This window comes from Polypterus senegalus, chromosome 7 (genome assembly GCF_016835505.1).
Source record: "Polypterus senegalus isolate Bchr_013 chromosome 7, ASM1683550v1, whole genome shotgun sequence".
NCBI lineage: Eukaryota > Metazoa > Chordata > Cladistia > Polypteriformes > Polypteridae > Polypterus > Polypterus senegalus.
This window is the reverse complement of record NC_053160.1, coordinates 44,369,312-44,383,999: the sequence shown is the minus strand read 5'-3', so window position 1 is coordinate 44,383,999 and position 14,688 is coordinate 44,369,312. Positions and strand designations below refer to the sequence as shown.

General features: G+C 38.0%; 1 protein-coding gene across 1 annotated transcript in view; it reads left to right on the top strand.

The window, feature by feature from the left end:
- Positions 1–201: 201 nt before the first annotated feature.
- Positions 202–14,688, top strand: part of anxa3a (annexin A3a) — a 36,935-nt gene continuing 22,448 nt past the window's right edge. The window contains exons 1-2 of the mRNA XM_039758540.1: positions 202–487; positions 10,095–10,141. Of these exons, the coding sequence (XP_039614474.1) occupies positions 10,127–10,141 (15 nt within the window). The 5' untranslated portion in view covers positions 202–487; positions 10,095–10,126. The remainder of the gene's footprint in view (positions 488–10,094; positions 10,142–14,688) is intronic.

Sequence of the window (14,688 nt, the reverse complement as noted above, 5' to 3'; positions counted from 1 at the left end):
GGCGTACCAACAGGTCCCTTCTGTAGCGATCGATACGCTTTTTCAAGGTTCCCGCAGCGCAAATTCAGCATCTTTTCTCCCCTTGTGTTATGCGTGACACATTGTTCATATGTTGACGCACAAAGCTGAGTGGGAAGGAGTTAAAATCAGTGCTCCTACCATTAACAGCAGCACTATAAAGTTGTCTTTAGACTTAGACATCTGCCCTCACATAGTGGTCAGTACTGTATATATAACGGCTGACGGCTCTTTCGTGTGTCCACTACGCACTGGGATACTTTGGATGTTGCTGCTCTAATACAATTTGCGCGCGCGCCGCCCCCACAGTCGAACTGTTTGCTCGCTTAAAGCCACGCGGAAACTGCCTTGGACTAAAAGGAGAACCTCCGGCAGGTGTGGTGTTGCAACCTCCGCATCGTTAAGTAGACAGACGCTCCTGCAATAACGTACAGATACGTCAGAGTCATTCTGCTACGTGGAACTACAGGTAAGAGCAGTTCTATACGCGTTACTATTACAGTTTTACTTCTTGACAGATCTGCTGCTACCACCTATCCGCTTTCATCTATAAAATGCACAGTTCATATCTACTGCATAGCCGATATACAACTGCACGATTCAGTCTAAACTTCACCGCGACGAAAGTCTTTACTCACAAGGTGAAAAAGTTGAGCGTGCTATGGGCAGGCCCTCCACGCGCAAGCGGAAAGTCAAACGGCCCACTGACTTAAAAGTGACGTCCTGTCGGTTAGAGCGTGAAAGTACGCACGTGGGCCTGCACAGATGGAGCACGAAAGTCCGCGTTTATCGTGTCCCCTCTAAACAAGTGGATAAGGACTGCTTAGAAGTAGCCGTGTCACGGAGCCAACGCCCCCTAAGTACTGTAACTCGAAGAACAAATCGGCTCAGTGTGAGTGAACAGAACATTGAATCATCATCTGTATTCCTACATTTCAGAACAAATTGAATTAGTGAACCTAAAATGCATCCGTTCAGGTGCTAGTTAGTCGTTCTCCCCTGTGTGCTTGGGCTTGCTCCGTGTACTTCGGTGGTCGCCAGCCCGGCATCTTCGGGATAAAATGCTACTGCTTCGCCAAAGTTTGCGGTTTCAAACATATATGTATTAAAGGGGCAGTATTTATTCACTCTTAACGCAGAGAAGAGACAAAAGCCTTTAGGATAAAGAATAACGCACTTTTATCTGACAAGGAAAAGCTCACTGTTATATATGGCAATAAAATCGCCTCCGGCAAAATGGCAACTAGCAGGATGCAGAGATGCCCATCCCTTTCATTGGGCGTGACAAATACTCCGTCGGCTCCAACCTCACATTTCCCCGTAGAGGCCCCAGGCCCACCCAATTCGTGCAGAGTCTGCAAGAGGACCGTTCACGAAAGGGAGACTCCATACAATCCCACTCCTATACAGTCATGATACAACACCAACTGTAAATGGCCCCTGCGAAAGGACTGAACTCTCTTTGCTGCAGTGCTTAACCCTCACCCTGCAGTCAAATCCTATTAGTGAACGGCAATGAGAACTCTCTGTCAAAATCTTTAGCGTTAAAACACTCTTAAAAACCTATATGTACAACTGAGTAAGCAATAGCAAATTAAAAAATATTGCCACCCATGGCTATATGAAATCATAACTGACAATACTGAAATGCTTTGAGCAAATAAGAATAGAATGACAAATTTACATGGCGTCTTTCTTGATGAGAACAATGTAAGTTTTCCACAAATCGGTCAACATTTAGCAAATAACACAGGTCTGCAAAATCTAAACTCATAACTTGTTTTAATTATGATCTGCAATAAAAACATATTTAGATGTTTCCATCATGTCATATTTAAGTACATAATTTAAAAGCAATTTAATTAAAATGTATTCATGTTCTAAAACAATTTAACATGGAAATATTTATTTAGTTAATTTAATGTATTTAAACATATAAGAAAACAACAATACTGTGGCACCATGCGCCAGAATAGATCCTCTGCTGTTTGTATGTCTCCTTTAAAAAGACTAAATGCCATTGCTGCACTAGATAAAATTCATTGCAGGATCGCCATTTGTACAGGTGCACCTGCCGCTGGCCTTGAAGCTGTTCATTTGTAAGATGTAATGCCAGGGCATATTGTGGGGAAGTCATCCTTGTCAGAGGCAGCTTATCGGTGTCATTACACACCCCTCCCTTCAAAGTTATTGTCGCCAGCGACCACTTCCAACTTCATAAATTGTCTGGGTGATAATTGTTTCTGCTGTGGTCATGTGGCCAGTACCGATCAGCAGGGGTCTCAGTCACTTTTCTGCTAGGAGGTGCAGCATGAATATTTAGTGCTGCATTGTCAGATGGCACAGCAGGGATGTTGAGTTCCATGCAGTGTGGTAGTGGTTTTAAACATAGCACTTCTGTGCGGCGATCTGTCGATTACAAGTGAGGCAGGTGTACCGGTCTCTTGGCTGTTTCCCTTACTGAACTGATACTGCAGACACCATTCCAGGTCCGGATCTCAGCTTTAAGAGTCTCCCTCCATTGCTACTTTGTAATACCTCTGCAATCGTCCTCACCTTTTGCCTTTGCAGTTTTACCACAGACCCTGCTTTGCAGCTCACCTGGTGTCAGTGACAAGGCGATCTACCAGACTTGTTTCCAACTTCATGAGCAAGAAACTTTACCGGCCTGTGCTCTCCCAGGCCAGTGGACCTTAGCAGATGGAGGAGCATTGATGGAGCTGCACTAGGTAGCAGTCTGTCAGCTGTCTCCCCCCACCCTCCCCCATGTACTGATTCTGAAAATGCCAGTCCAGATTGTGTTATTTAATTATTTATATATACACACACACACCCACACTTTTTGATTTTAGAGAACTGGTGAAACTACATTTTTAATTAAGCATTGTTTTAGATTTTTTGTTTTTGAACAATAAGCCTGCAGAATTTCATTTTGTTAATAAAAAATGAACAATTAAGAGCAGTGGTTTATACTTTTAATTATAAAAATACACTTTAATACAGGACATTAGGCTTCTTTGTGTCTGGTTATCCTGGACCGTAGTGTAAAACATTTTTTAAAGGGATACTTTGGGGAAGAAAAATATTGGAATTGTCCGATCAAGTGATATGAAATTGGTGATTGGTATCCACCTTAAAACACCTGATCAACGTGGTCATGTATGCATATTTACAAGGTGATTATGATTTATCAAGGGTGAATTAAGTAGAAGGTTTTATAAATGACATTTTGATTTTTGTTTGATGTGTACATATTTTCATGCTTCCATCCACACAAGTTTTACAAATGAGACGCCTGGTGTGTCATGCCATCATGCCATGCCATCACGCCACATTACGCATTGCTTCCTTTTTGAAGCCTTGAAGTCCCGCTCTTGTGGAAGCAATGACGGTGAGTCCCTTGTGAAGTTCCAATCACATCGAAACAAGTACTTTCTTTTAGTAAATGCTACAAAAAACTTTTTTTCTGTAACTGCAAAAGTGAGTGTTGAGGTAATGCGCAGGAGGTGGGGGATTGAGAGAAAATCCCAAAGTGCTTGCATTGTACCCTTTTAAAATGTAGGTTTGCCAGTACCGGTATACCATGCAAGCCTGCTGCCTGTAGACAGATATTGATTACTAGAGATACATTTTGAATTCATCCCTAGTATCATGGAGGATTGGATAATATTAACATAAGTATTAACCCACCAATTACCAGAGAACAAAACAGATTAAGATATGGTTAACTAATGTAAAATGTTTATTATTGGAAAAATGTATGTGGGAAACGAGTTATTTCAGAGGATTTAATGGGCAAACGGTGATATTAGATCAGGATTTAAAAATTGCATCTATTTTTAGGCAATTCTCACTCATGCCATCACAGAAGAAAGGGTGTAACAGCTGGGGCTAGAAGCCTGGCATTGCCAAAAAAAACAACACATTCTTTTACCTTTAAATCTGTTGGATTAAGATTTCCTGCTTTTGGATCCACACAGATCCTTGTGGGTGAGTTGTGTAATGGTATGAAGTGCTATTACTGGGGAGGCAGCATAAAGAAGGATGTCTCACACCTGGACAAACTTGTTAAGAAGGCAGGCTCTATTGTAGGAGTAAAGTTGGACAGTTTAACATCTGTGGCAGAGTGACGGCCACTAAGCAAACTCCTGTCAATCATGAAGAATCCACTGCATCCACTGAACAGTGTCATCTCCAGGCAGAGGAGCAGCTTCACTGACAGACTTTTGTCACCATCTTGCTCCACTGACAGACTGAGGAGATCATTCCTTCCCTACATTATGCGACTCTTCAATTCCGCCCGGGGGAGTAAATGCTAACATTATTCAAAGTTATTGTCTGCTTTTATATGCATTTTTATTACTTTTTTAATATTGGTTTTTTTTTTTTTGTTTGTTTTTGTATCAGTATGATGCTGCTGGATTATTTGAATTTCACCTTGGGATTAATAAAGTATCTATCTATCTATCTGTCTGTCTGTCTAGTGAAGCTGAAGCATATAAATAATGCTATTGCAATGCAATCAGATAGGGATATTAGAACATAATGCAGCAGAAAGAGGGAAGGTACAGTATATTGTTTTCACTGGCTTCATGGCCCTCAGTTAAAGCTGCTTGCAACTTTAGCTTAAAACATACGCCAGTTCAGTTTTTACTAATGATAAGAGTAGTTAGAGTCATGTAGAATCTTTGATATTGTAGTAGGAACTGGCTTTAGAATTGCAGGGGCAACATGAAAGCTGAGAAAGCATTTCTTTGCAAGTTTTAAAAAAGTGTTCACTACAGAATCTCCATCAGTCTTTGTAAACACACCAACAATAAAAAGAGACTATAATATAAAAAGAAAAAAGAATGGAGACAGGTCGGTGTTCGGAAATAGAAGAAACACATAACAGATACATGGATGCAATGATCTTTGTGCTTTCCCATAGCAACAGTTGAACGGACAACATCAGAAGAGCATCGTTAAACTACATAATTTAAAGAAAAACAAACAGTGAAAAAAATGTAGAAATAATTCTAATACTGCTGTCAGAATGTTAACATTTTTTAAATTTATTTTAAATATGGACAGCTGTATTTACATTTTCCATATTTTGAAAGTATATTTAGCCATATGCACACATTACAATTCTGTAGAATGAATTAAATTCATGATGTGGACAAATGAAATGCTTCACAAGTTTTGTGAGAAACATGATAAGAAAATGATACAGGGAGAAGAAAGCCCTGGAGAATATCTTAGTAGAAGTGGAAAATGTTTGGGGAGGTTACTATAATCTATTTCCATAGCACTTTTCCATTGCTGTATCTTGCTCTTTGTTGAAGCTGTTCGATTAAACAAGCAGAGTGCAATTTAGTCCCTCAGCACATATGTTGACATAAGTTGTATCTTCGGGATTAATTACAGTTAGTTTTTTAGATACCAATCAACAATACAGCAAAAGCATTAAATCCTTGTTCTGAAATTTCAGTGCCATGTAATTGCAGCCGAGTCAAGTTTATGTATCTCATTACTTGTCCTTTGCCATTTAAACATCAAATCTCTGCAATGATAGTGTGATCATTTGGCCCATATTTCTCAGGAATGCTCTGCATACCAGCTCCAATTTAGGTATCTCAACTTAATCTTTACTTGTTCTGAGTTTTAGACATTGATAATTTGCCCTTGTAGTAAACTATGCAGATGTTGCTTTTTGCATGTTTTTGCATATAGCATCTTGCTGCTGAAATTTTGTCGCACTACTTTTAACCACAAGTCTTATTAATTCAGTTTAAAATAAACAAGATCTGACCATTTACACACATTATTCTGCCTATGCCAACCCACACAGTTTAAAAACTTGCACACTTCAATAATCACTTTTGGATAATAAATCCATCAGACATAGAATAAGGAATCTAGTACTTCCAGGTAAGAAAGAGAATATTTTTATTTTTTTTATTTTGTAAATTTTTTCTTTCTGTGGTGGCCTCCGTTTGTAGTTAGTGGTTTGCATACTTTTTATAGCTATTGTTGGTGTGCAATGCATTGTGCACAACTGTGCAGTAATAGTCATAGCCTATATGGTCTGTGTAGCTGTGTAGGGCCCCACTAGTTCTTTGGAGCCGTTTTATCATGGAGCAGTGTTAACGTGGAGGTAAGATATAGGTTTGCATTGTTATAGAATCATTATATCAGAGAATATGAATTATGAAAAATTAACTATGGGTTTCTTACTCACCTGGGGCCTAGTTTATAATGGTGTGCATAGAATTCACACTAAAACATGATATACAGACAAAAATGGAAATGTGCATACGCACAAAAAAAATACAGATGTATAAATCTGTGAGTATGCCAAGTTCCACATACTTCTTCACAAATCCCAACAAATGTAAAATTTAATACATTTGCTTGCGCATACAGCCTCACCCCGACTCATCCCAGAATTTCACATATTCTAATATGCAAATCAATATAAATATCACCTTCCATTCAGTGTTTGGTTACAAAACAATGGAAATGGCACAGGATAAAGAAGAATTTCAGCGAGTGCGAAGTGCACGCAAGATAAACATACTGTTTGTTGGCTTATGCAGTGGTATAAGCAACAAAAGTGTCACAGTGACACTCAAAAGTTCAAGTTCAGAATGTCACACAGTGCCGGAAAGAAAAAAGAAGTGGTCAGATATCACAGTCGACGTGAAAAAGCGAGTTGCAGCCCACCATCTGTTTATTCTGTTTCAGACAATATTATAAAAGCTGACCCCTATGTGATGCTCAGGCTGGGATGGTGCTGCTGGGCCGGGCATGTGTTTGGGCACTTCCTACACACACTCCTCTGCCTCAGAAACTGCTGGGATACCATCTGGCTGTGTGCTGATGGTCACTGTTCTGGAGTCACAAAATGCAAAAGTGAATGCTGTAAGAAGTGTAGCCAATGAGCTACAGGGCTGTACTATGTGATATTGACCACAAATTAAATGAATTGGTTAAAAAATAAATGATGCATCTGATTACCTGTTTTTACATTCAGTTAATTACATAGGCGGAGTGGTGGCTCTGAGGCCAGGGATCTGCACTGGCAATGGGAAGGTTGTCAGTTCAAATCCCGTAAATGCCAAAAGGGACTGCTCTTTTGGGCCCTTGAGCAAGGCCCTTAACCTACAATTGCTGAGCGCTTTGAGTAGCAAGAAAAGCACTATATAAATGCAAAGAATTATTATTATTATTCAAATGAAGTTGCAACACTGTCAGACTTGGCTGATAATTTTGGTGCATATGGGCAGGTTCATCATAGCGCATCTCTTCAGGTACATGCTTGCACACTGCAACACACTTTATGTGCACTATAGAGCAGCACATTATTAGAGTGAAAATGCTTTCTATTTACATAAGCAATTCTCTGAAGGTGTTTTTATATTGTAAAGTTAGCACTGAGCACCACAACAGATTGATTCTATGCTCTTTATTTTGAAGTGTCTCCGATCCTTAAAAGGAACGCTTGCCTTATAGGTTCTCCAGCTATATGTGATATAATGCCAGCTCATTCTTTTGGGGATTCTTCCCTGGCTGATGTAACTTTTCCAGCATTGTTGCAGTAGCAATGTGCATGCAGTTGACTGATCCGATTACATTTGGAAAACTGGACGTTGGTGCGGATTGTGCTTTTATGTTTGCCAGTTCAACCACAGTGTAAGGAAATCTTATCTATCTGGATGATAAGTAGATAATACCATCCTATACAGCTGGTAAGGCACAACTCAGTGATGTCTGTGAAATGCCCGATCGGTCAACAAGTTCACATTGAAAATTTCCTGCCTTTGTAAAGCTGTCGCCAGTTCATCACACAGCTCCAAGAGGGTAGCTCTTAGAAATCAAAATTGACTTAGAAGCCAGTCTTAATCATCTGTAAATGCATACTCTCTTCTAATTCTTCATTTACAATGTTTTCTAACAGAGCCTAAGCAGCCATGGTAGTTGGAATAGTTTGGCCATTACATACACCATTATATTGTTTTAAAATGATCACAATCAAGTGAATTAAATTTGTAAACGATATGCAATTAATTTTGGTACATTTGATAAAATCCACATCATAGATGTGAATCTAAAAAAGAAAAGCAGACCACAGAAACCGTAGCACTGCTTTGACTCTGGTTGTCCACCAGTTTGCAAAACCGAGCAAAATAGTGTATACACAAGGAGGGACCCTGCCAGAAAAATGTGTGTGTCTTTATGCCAAGTGTAGTTTTTATATTTATACATCTTGAAGTGAGCATGGAAATGGATGTACGCAACATTTTTGAGCATACACACCATTTATACATGAAGCCTTGGTGAGGTTGGATGGGGAGTCCTGCAGGGCTGTTGCTTGTGGTATCAGGGATTGTGGCACATTGTGTGTTTAACTGAGGAGATAGTTTCAATGATAAAACGTCATTTTGGCACAAAAGGCACTATACTAGCCTCCTAGGTTTTTTTTTAATTGGTGAACAGGAAGAAATAACCTTATACTGTAGATTAGCTTATTAACCTTGTTTTACATGTATGCCTTGCAATACTGACCCCTGGAAGCCTCAGCAATAGCACAGCTTACAGTCTGCTTCCAGATTTCCAACACTGAAAGAACTAACAAGGATATTTCCCATTTCCCAGCAGGACCTGGGTTAGATAAGAACATCCCCTAACCCCTTGGCAATTACTAGTGTCCATTAACCACAAGGACTTTTCAGTGAAATCACAAACTTTAGTTCACCTAAACCTATGTTTATTTTCAGAGAAACAAGGTATATCAAACACTCAGAGTTAAAACGAATGAAAATATGAACAACCTGAACTATTTAAGTCATTGTCCATAGAGCTAGCTTTGCATCAGGTGGTTCACCTTGAGCATAAGAAGTGGAGATTTCTGTGTACACAGAGTCTTTTCATCTTAATCCAGCATTCTTTAAAAGTACACACCATTGTGCAATGTTTTTCCTCTGAATACTCTGAATGAAGTAATACGAGTTTAAAAAAAAACAAAAAAACTTATTTCTCATGTGCATGAGAAAATATCCTGTGTTCTGAAGATATTTTCACATGTGCATAGGAAACGTTTGTGTGCTCATGACATTTTAGACTTTCTTGTGCACACAGAAAATCCGTTTTTTTTCCTTTCATTTTCAACATTGTCTTACACAAAATTAACTTTCTCATGTCGCCAAAACACTGAGTCTCTCGCATATCTTCTATGCTGTCTGTCTCTCTCATATCAAACTCTGTGTCTTCAAGTACTCTTGAAACCTTTCTTTTATAAAGTGTCATTTGATGAGGTAATTCTTTTGGGGAAACTACTGGTAAACTGCCTAAAAATTGCATCAGCTGAAGTTGGGCAATTGATAATTTTTCAGTGATTTTGCAACTTGTCAGAGACTCATGTCCAATAATGTGCTAACTAGCACAGGTCCCAAGCACTTATTTCATATCTTCTTGCAAACACACATACACATGTTATTTTAAAGCTTGTATAGTCCAATAGTTATGCACTATATTAGCATTTTGCATTATATTTGCATATTTCCAATTCGTCCTCTTGACTATTCATAAATATGCATGCAGATGATACCTTTTGTATAAAGAGAACTTGCATGTCAAACTACTGTTTAAATGCACACATTCAAAAACAATGCTAACCTTCCCTCATAAGGTTTGCAGTCCCTTTTACACAGCATATTTAATTAAAAGCTGCATCTTATCTAAATAATTATTGATTTCAATATTAACACAGGACAGGTTCAGACTTTAAACCAACAGGCTACCACCAGCCCCCCAGAATAGGACCATGAGAAGTTGTTAAGCCTATTCGATAAAAGCATCAGCAGAGTTTATTAATATCTCAGAGTGTTTGGTAAATCCTAGTCATGGCGCATTTTTTACTTTGGTTTTAAACTACGGGATAATTTTGTAGTCTTTGCATACAGAATTAAGCAACCATTTCCGTTGTGTTTTACCAATGGTGTAATAATCCAAGAGACAGCTGTTCTGCTCTTTGTAAATGCAACAGTCAGTACTGCTCCATGGTTAAGTCTTCTGTTTTATTTCATTTCCAGATTGTTGCTGTTCAAAGCAGTAAACTCGAAGGATGGCATCTGTGTTGGTAAGTAGTCAGTCACACCTATATTTGTTCTTTTTTTAAGTGCTGTACAAGCAGTGTAAATGTGGCTAATAGACTGCTGCACTCTGCTTGGCACCTTAAAGTATAGTGGGACTTCCACCTGCTGCTAAAGTCAATTCAGTACGCAAGCAATTCGCCACACTCCTATTTAGATCTGACAGCGTGTGCTAATGCTGTATGCACCCAAAAAGAAGAAGCCTTTGATTTTAGTCTGTAACAGGTGGTGTAAAGTTTGGGCACATATTAGGGTCAGAAACGGGTTACAGCACTCTAGTGTAGTCTCCCATCTGACACTATCCTGTTTTTATTTAGCTGTTTTGAAAACTGTATGTTTGGAAGACCCTGTGAGACAGAAGGCTCCCCACCACCTGAAGTCTCACACTGATACTCAGTTTAGCGTACTGTACATGATGTGTGTAGTCCTTAGATGTGCTAGCAGATTCATGTCCACCTGTGAATGTCACCCTGATGTCTCTGCATTAACACGATTAAAATTAATAATAATCAAATTAAAATAACAACCAGTGAGACATATGAATTTGAAAATAATCAATGTTTTATATTAGTGTGAAATACATTAAACAATACAAACTAAACTGCACATAGTCTTTAAACAAAAAAAGTGCATTTAACTTAACCAAAAATGGCCACTGGTGTGTCTTAAAGTCCAAAAGTTTAAATAAAGCTTCAATACAAATACAAAATAAAACAATAATGTAGTTTATAAAAGATTCAGTTCATATATTCCTGATTGCAGTGCAGGAACATTAGCATTTCGAAATGCTCTGGTTTGAGGCTGGCTATTTTCTTTGAGACAATGTTCCCAGCTGCTGAGAAGAGATGCTCAGAGGTAGCAGGAATACACAAGAATGATTTTGCAGACAGAGAAAGATGTTTTAATCATTGCACTCTGAAGGAAAAGTGTTGTAGTTTATCACATCATGTACTATATTATGCCAAAATAAAAAAATGACGGACTAAAATAAGTAACAAGCTAATTACTGATATACTCCAAAACATAAGTTACCTAACGTTAGTTAGAGATGGTTTACTATTCATATGAACTCAAATATTATACGAAAAAAGAAAAAAAAAAAAACTAGGACAGCTTAGCTACTCCTATTCACTCGTTTACTATAGATCCAAACACATTATTAAACATAACTGAAGTTATATGCACTTAACCCTTAAACCACCACAACCGCCTAGAGTCGGTTTCCAGTGCAATTTGGAAGCACCCCGAAGCTGAGTATATGCGGCGACATACATTCTGCGACATTCATTCATTGAACTCTGCAACCGGCTAAAGTTGTTTCTCAGTGCAATTTGCCAGCATGCAGGGGATGAGTATATTTGGTGATGTACATTCTGGCTATATTTGCTTCACAGAGCAATTTGGCAGCATGCCAGAGCTGATCAGTTATTGCGTATATTCGTTGAGCAGCCGGCTCATGACCACTGCCGGTCCCAGCAGCCTCACTGCCTCTGGGATTCAGCTGCTGCACTAGACGAGCCTGTAATCATCAGCATTTACCTCTGTGATGTTGCGTGCAGCCAGTTCAAGCGCAGTTGGTTTGTGATTTATTTAATTTCATCAATGGCTTCAGTTGCACCTTGAACATATAATAATAGATTGTTGCAGTAGTTTTTTTTTTTTTTATAGTTTTTACAGTTCATTTGCAGTGTGTAAAATGATCAGTGTTTGTAGTAATTGTGATGCTCTTTGCATGAAAAACAATGTGTTCCATTAAAATTTCACATTTACTTGGTGAATTGTGACGTTTACTTAAAAAGTGCAGCTAAAAAGTATTTGGTGTCCAGGGGTGCATTAACCCCTAAGTATGTGTCGGTGTAAGGGTTAACCATCATTGTCTAAACCTTGATATACACATAGTACAAACATCAACGTTAACACGTGACACTAACTTTACTCACTAAAACTTACCTCTCAACAGACGGCGGCATCACAGCTCCAGGATGCTTGCATTTCAGATGCTCATGCATTGCGGTGGTGCTGCCGTGAAAAGAAAGCTCTGCTTTGCATAATCTGCATTCAACTTTTTTTCTTTTTCAGTGAAGTGCTCCCACACTTTAGAAAGTTTCTTTCTCAATTTTTTTCCATCACCTTCCTCCTCCTCTATCCGACTCACCATTGCAACCACATTTATTTTCCTCTACATTCTTATTCTCCTCAGACGTTCTTCTTCGTTGGTAGGACTGAGTGCAGTCTTGACAAACAATAACAAAAGATACTGCCCCCAGACGTTCATGTAGTGCATTGCAGTTACAAAAACCAAAGTGGTTCTTTGTGACTGGAGCCTCTATTGAAGGTTCTGTTTATGACACGTCTACAATAAAAAATCCACGTCAACGATTTTCTGTAGTCGATGTCGTCGATTATGTCGACTAATCATTGCAGCCCTAACCATGTACAGTATTTGCATAGCTAATGAATGTTAGTATCTAGCAAGTCTGTCCAATGGTAATTTTTTATTTTTCCATATATATCCTTTAATAGGAAACTCCATGTGAAGAGATTTGCAAAAAGTCTAAAAACTATACAGAAGCAAATAATAGGTCACTGTATAAAGCCCCACCTTGTATTGACTGGCACAGAGAAAATATACTGTAGAATCTAAAGAATGTTCTGCTAAAAGCCCACTCCCAGAGTCTAGCTGCCATACTCAGTGGAAAAAATAGAATAATTTCATTTGGAATCTATGTGAAAAGGTTTGTTGTATTGCATTATTTAAAACATAATTGTAAAGATTTTTCAGAAATAGACTGGAATACATTTTTATACATGTATATAATTGCTATTACAGGCAGAATTCACCCAAGCTGTTTTACAGCATAACATTTTTTGTACGTTGGAATTGATTTACTATAGTATTCCTAGAACAAATGATTTAAATAACAATGTGTTAATTTCATTTAAATACATCTTTATACATCTGTCTTTTCATTGAATTGGTTTAGTGTATAAGGTATCAGTGCTAAATTACACTTTAAAGTATCTCAAGTTAAAATGTTGAATTTGTTTAATGACCTAAATCCTTGTATAAGCCACACTACAGCTCGGATTGTTTTCAGTGTTTACTTTCCAAATACAATTTACTTTAATGCATGCATTTGTTCTGGTTTTTTTGTTTATTTTTAAGGAGGGCAATGATGAAGCCTTCATGTTAAGTTTCCCTATGGTTTATGGAAGATTATAATAATACAGAATAGTCCCCGCATTCAGTTTAGTTATTTGGTTAAGGGTGGAGTCTGGACTATTTCACGGCATTAGTCAGCTAGGGATCTGCTTGGAGGCCCTCACCCCACACAGAATGTGCCAGCACTTACACATCACATTGCAAGTATATAGTAGCAAAAATAGTAGAACCTCCAGCTATGATATTTTGATTATTCACATGAGAAGACCTATGTTATACTGCAGGCATCTCTGTTTTAGTTTTTGAAAAGCAAATTGTTTACGCAGCAAATAATTTTGAGATGGCAGAAAATTGGACTGCCTAATAACTTTTAAGTAAAAACTGACAGCTCCTTCAGACTGTGTAAAAAGATTGCTGGATTTTTCAAGATTATATAACACATTAAAATTAAATTATTTTAACCTTTTAAGGACACTGTATTGTGAGTGACTTAGTATTTTATCATTACTGTTTTATTTCTCTCTATTATATAAAAAAAAATCCTGGGAATCGACAAGACTTTTTCAGATATAATTTCATGTTCTGCGAGACAAGACTTTGTGCCAAGAGATTTAACCACGCCCGGGGCAGAAAGTAAATGACAAAGAGTAGATGACAAAGTAAAACGTCGTAAAGAGTTTCAAAAACGTTGGGAGAGCAGGTTAGAGATAATGAAAGTACTAAAATTCAAAGTCTCAAAAAAATTATATTAAAGATCGCATTAGTGCAAACAAACGGAAATTATTACTCGGTGAAATAACGGAACAGTGAAAACAGATCAAATACATGAACAAAGGTGATATGATAAAAGTATGTAGATATTGTTCAGATTTAAACTTTAAGTCGGAGACATGTAGATCTAATTCGTCTAATTTGTGTTGCCATCAGGGAAAAGTAGTCTTTCTTCCCAATGAAGAGGCGTATCCACGAGAATTAAAAGATTTGTTGTTTAGTGAAAGTGAAACCCACATACATGAGCGACAGAGACGCGAAGTGACTGGCACATAGCGCAGACCGTGGGGGTTGGCGAGCGAAGCAAGCAGGGGGCGAAGCTCACTAGTAGTAAAATATTAAGAAAAAATTGCATTAGAAAGTACAGTGCATTTAACTATTTAAAATCCATAAAATGCACACTTTCACAATTTTAAGAGCTGATTTTGAAAGAAATCAATAAATATCGCCCAAACAGCATTATTTACATGGAATTTGATATGGTGAGTGTAATATAAATGAAACATTGATGCAGACATACTACCAAAGGAAAATAGTAATTGCCATTTAACCCAACAGCTCATTAACATCCAACTAAACACAGCCAATAATATTTTGGTT